The sequence below is a fragment of the Geospiza fortis genome, unplaced genomic scaffold (assembly GCF_000277835.1).
Source record: "Geospiza fortis unplaced genomic scaffold, GeoFor_1.0 scaffold163, whole genome shotgun sequence".
NCBI classification, from domain to species: domain Eukaryota; kingdom Metazoa; phylum Chordata; class Aves; order Passeriformes; family Thraupidae; genus Geospiza; species Geospiza fortis.
The window spans coordinates 454,088-457,731 of NW_005054401.1; the positions used below are offsets into that span (position 1 = coordinate 454,088).

At 44.2% G+C, this 3,644-nt stretch overlaps 1 protein-coding gene across 1 annotated transcript in view; it reads left to right on the plus strand.

Annotated features, from left to right (window-relative positions):
* IL7R (interleukin 7 receptor) overlaps positions 1 to 3,421 on the plus strand; it is a 15,999-nt gene extending 12,578 nt beyond the window's left edge. Inside the window, exons 7-8 of the mRNA XM_005426062.1 lie at positions 1,440 to 1,515; positions 2,815 to 3,421. Coding sequence (XP_005426119.1) covers positions 1,440 to 1,515; positions 2,815 to 3,318 — 580 coding nt within the window. The 3' untranslated portion in view covers positions 3,319 to 3,421. The remainder of the gene's footprint in view (positions 1 to 1,439; positions 1,516 to 2,814) is intronic.
* The last annotated feature ends 223 nt before the right edge of the window (positions 3,422 to 3,644 follow it).

Below are 3,644 nucleotides of genomic sequence, written 5' to 3' on the forward strand. Positions count from 1 at the left end.
CCCTTTGCATAGGCTGAGTCAGGGGGCTGTTTGCTCTGTGGTGCTTTCAGAAGCAGCAGGGCAGAGCCCTCTGCCTTGATGGTGCCAGACACCAGCCTGGCCAAATCCTCTTCCAGCCAGCCACGAGGCAACACCAGCCCGAACTGGGACTAAGGATACAGTAATTATCCAAGCAGTCCTTGGGCTGCAGCAGGGTTTTTTCACATATCTGCTACACAGCAGTAGATGGATGACTGCAGATATGTTTTTAATGACATGGCTCACTAAAGCTGACAAGCTTAAGAAAATGAACAGATATGTAGATAATGTTATGAAACTAGAATCTGGAGGGGTAAAATCCAAGTTTATCCATAGAAGATGAACTCCTTGCAAGATAGAAGGCCCAGGACTCTTCAACAACATTCAGAGCAGTCTGTCCATGACATCCACCTCAAGAGAGGTAACTCTGTGTTGAGCTCCTTTTTGGGAGAACCTTGGGCTGTGCCAGCTCCAGGGTAACCTATGGGGATTACCTGGACAATGCTAGTTGGCCCAGCCATACCAAGCCACAAACAATTTTAATAATTAAACATTTTAGACACTAGAGTTATCTGCCCTAGTGCTACTTTATTAACAAGTATAGAGGGAGCTTGAGATTTCTTGTTCTAGCATTTTACTGCTGCTGGGAACCTGCAATTATCTAACTTTGCTACAAGTCTTGCTTATATAAAACTGCAGCAAAAAACAGGTGAGACTTTTTGATCCCAGATATTTCCATTTTAGAAAGAAGAGGGTTTTATACATGTGCATATATACAGCCACACAGACACGTAAATAAAATTAAATATATATTCATGTACGTGTATAATTTTAACACTGCAATGATTGAATATCAGTTGGACAACACTCTCTAGATGCATCACAGCTGACAGCATCAAGCAGCACAACATGAGAACTTTGCTGATCAAGGCAGTAGAAATGAGACCAGTGGAATAAGACTACAGGACAGATGTCTGAAGCTCAGATTGCTGGGAATGGGACAATATGCCATTCTTTGAATTAACTGAACAGAAGCGAGTATCAGCAAATTTCCACTTTAACCACAGGATCTTCTTGCACTTAGAGAAAACAGTTTCACCACAGAGAATCCTGTTCACACAGCTAGATGAAAAGAAGCAATAAACTCTTTGCCAGCATAATTTGCTGCATTTCCAGTACTTAGTGAAGTGTTTTCTTTTAACTGTGACAATTTGTGTACTCCAAAGAACAATGACTTTTTGGTGACCTTTACAATTCCTCTTCTCTTGTCTGGTTTATTCTGAGGACTCTCTGTCTTTATTCTGGATAATGCCAGCCAGCCCTAAGGCTTTGTGAGAACTAGTACAAATGATGCAACATCAACCTCTGATACCTCGACGTAGCCCTCTCATGCTGCTTTTTGTCTACTGTTGCTGTTTCAGGATCAAGCCTGCTGTATGGCCAAACCTTCCTGACCATAAAAAAACACTGGAGCAACTATGCAAGAAGCCCAAAAATGTATGTATGTTCTTCCACTGTTCTTTCCACCTGAGCATAGACTCTTGAGGACAAAGCTAACACTCATGAGAAACAGTATGTGCATGTGCTGCATGAACTAGGACATCTTTCAGAAATTACTTCTACATTTCACTGGACAGAGCCCACATTTGCTCATGCAGATGTCAGCCAAGGGTATGGAAATAACACACAAGGTGCCTGAGGTTAGACTTGTGCAAAGTATCTACAGAGCTCTTGGGAAGTTGATGAATGAAGAAAGGCTGAGTGAATTAAGTTTCTTTATAGAAGAAAAGGAAGCTTGGGGCGGGGAATACTATTTACAACCTTCCAATACCTAAGGTATATGTAGAGAGATGGGAAAGCCTGTCTCCACAGGCTGTATGGAGACAGGAAACACATGCCTCTGGTAACAGAGGCAACAAGCATGTGTTGCTTCAGGGTAAACTTCTTCCAGATACAAGGAAAAAATCTTCCTTGTGAAAAGAATTAAACACTGTGTAGCCTGCCCAGGACAAGGTAGGTTCACCTTTCGGAATATGTTAAGGACATGGCTTGATAGGGCTCTGAACAGCCTAATCCAGGTCCTGTTTCTGGGAGCAAGTTGGACTCCACAGCTCCTTTCCAACCGAGATGCTTTGGTGATTCTACAAAACTGTGATCATGGGGCTGGATGGGGACCTCTTGCAAACATCCCTGGTGGTGTCCATGTACCCTGACATAGTCAGCAGCATTGTTCGTACATCATGCAGTATATGAACTGCTTTGCCAGTTAAAAGCCAGATGGACAAATAAGACATTAGTGCTGTTCACTCCATGTACATTATTAGCGTGTTCTTAATTTCATAGGAGGCCTAACACAGCTCTCCCAGCCCCTGTGCTCCCCAGCTGAGGGATTCCTAACGTTTTTCAGGAAGTCATGGCAAATTTTTACTTCCCTTGCTGCTAAATTAGGAAGGCAAAACTGAAAGAAACTGCCTGGGTGGGCACACTCCTTCCTGTGAAATGGCAGGCAGGCAAAAAATGTGTGTCTCACAAAAGTCTCTGAAACACTGAGAGAGCATAAAACACTCTCTGGGGGTACTGCTCAGAGGAGGACACTAGATGAATGAACTTAATAAGGAAAGGGATTTTCAGCCATGTGATAGTTTATTCTGTGCTAACCTATTGTTCAGCCTGCTCAGGGTTACATCTGGAGTTAAAGAAATAATAAATACCCTTCTAAAATAAATTATCAAAGTATCTTTTATCTTAAGCTACCACCCACTGTTGACTAACTGTGCTGTTCCCTTTGCCACACAGAATTTTGATATAAGCTTTAACCCAGAGAGTTTTGGTTATGTTCATATCCATAAAGTGGATGGCCTTTGGGCAAAAGCTGAACTGGAAAATTTTCTGCAGCCATCAACTGCTCCAGAGACAAGCCTTCCAGAAAAATTCAGGAGTGGATCAGACCTGAAGATGATCCCTGCGACGGCAGACAAAACCAGCCTAAACCTGCCGGTGTCTTACGAAGGAGTCTGGTCAGCTGAAGCCCTGCACAGGCTCCTTGCCCCCAGCCAGTTTGCAGTCACCGAGGGCAGCTGCAGCTCCAGCACCTATGAGGTTTGCCATGGCAACAGGGTGCCCATGCACCACGATGGTTTCACCCTTTCCTCCACTCGTCCCCTGGATCCTTTGGGGCAGCCCCATCCAGAGCCCCTGAACAACAACACCCGGTCCCAGATGCTGCCTCACAGTGACGTGAGATCACCAAACAATGAGGAAGCCTACGTCACCATGTCCAACTTCTACAAAATCCAGTAAATCTCACAAGAATTACAGCATGCAGTTTTTTCTCTAGCACATGCAGGATACTGAAGCTTTCTGGCTCTGTTTTTCCGTATCCTGAGTGTTCCCACCTCCCTCACGTGCTCTGCTCACAGTGCAGTGCTGTACCTGCAGGGAAGGGGGTTCTCCTACACTGCAGTGAGAAGCAGCCTATCTCAGCATTCAGTATGCTGCTAGCAGTCTTCACTGCAGCAGAAATTAAATTTAATTCAACCTGTTCCGATCTTCAAATCTGATTAATCCAGAGCAAGTGACAATGCAGTCCCAGCCAAGGATCACAGCATGTCTCGTAGAAATTAATG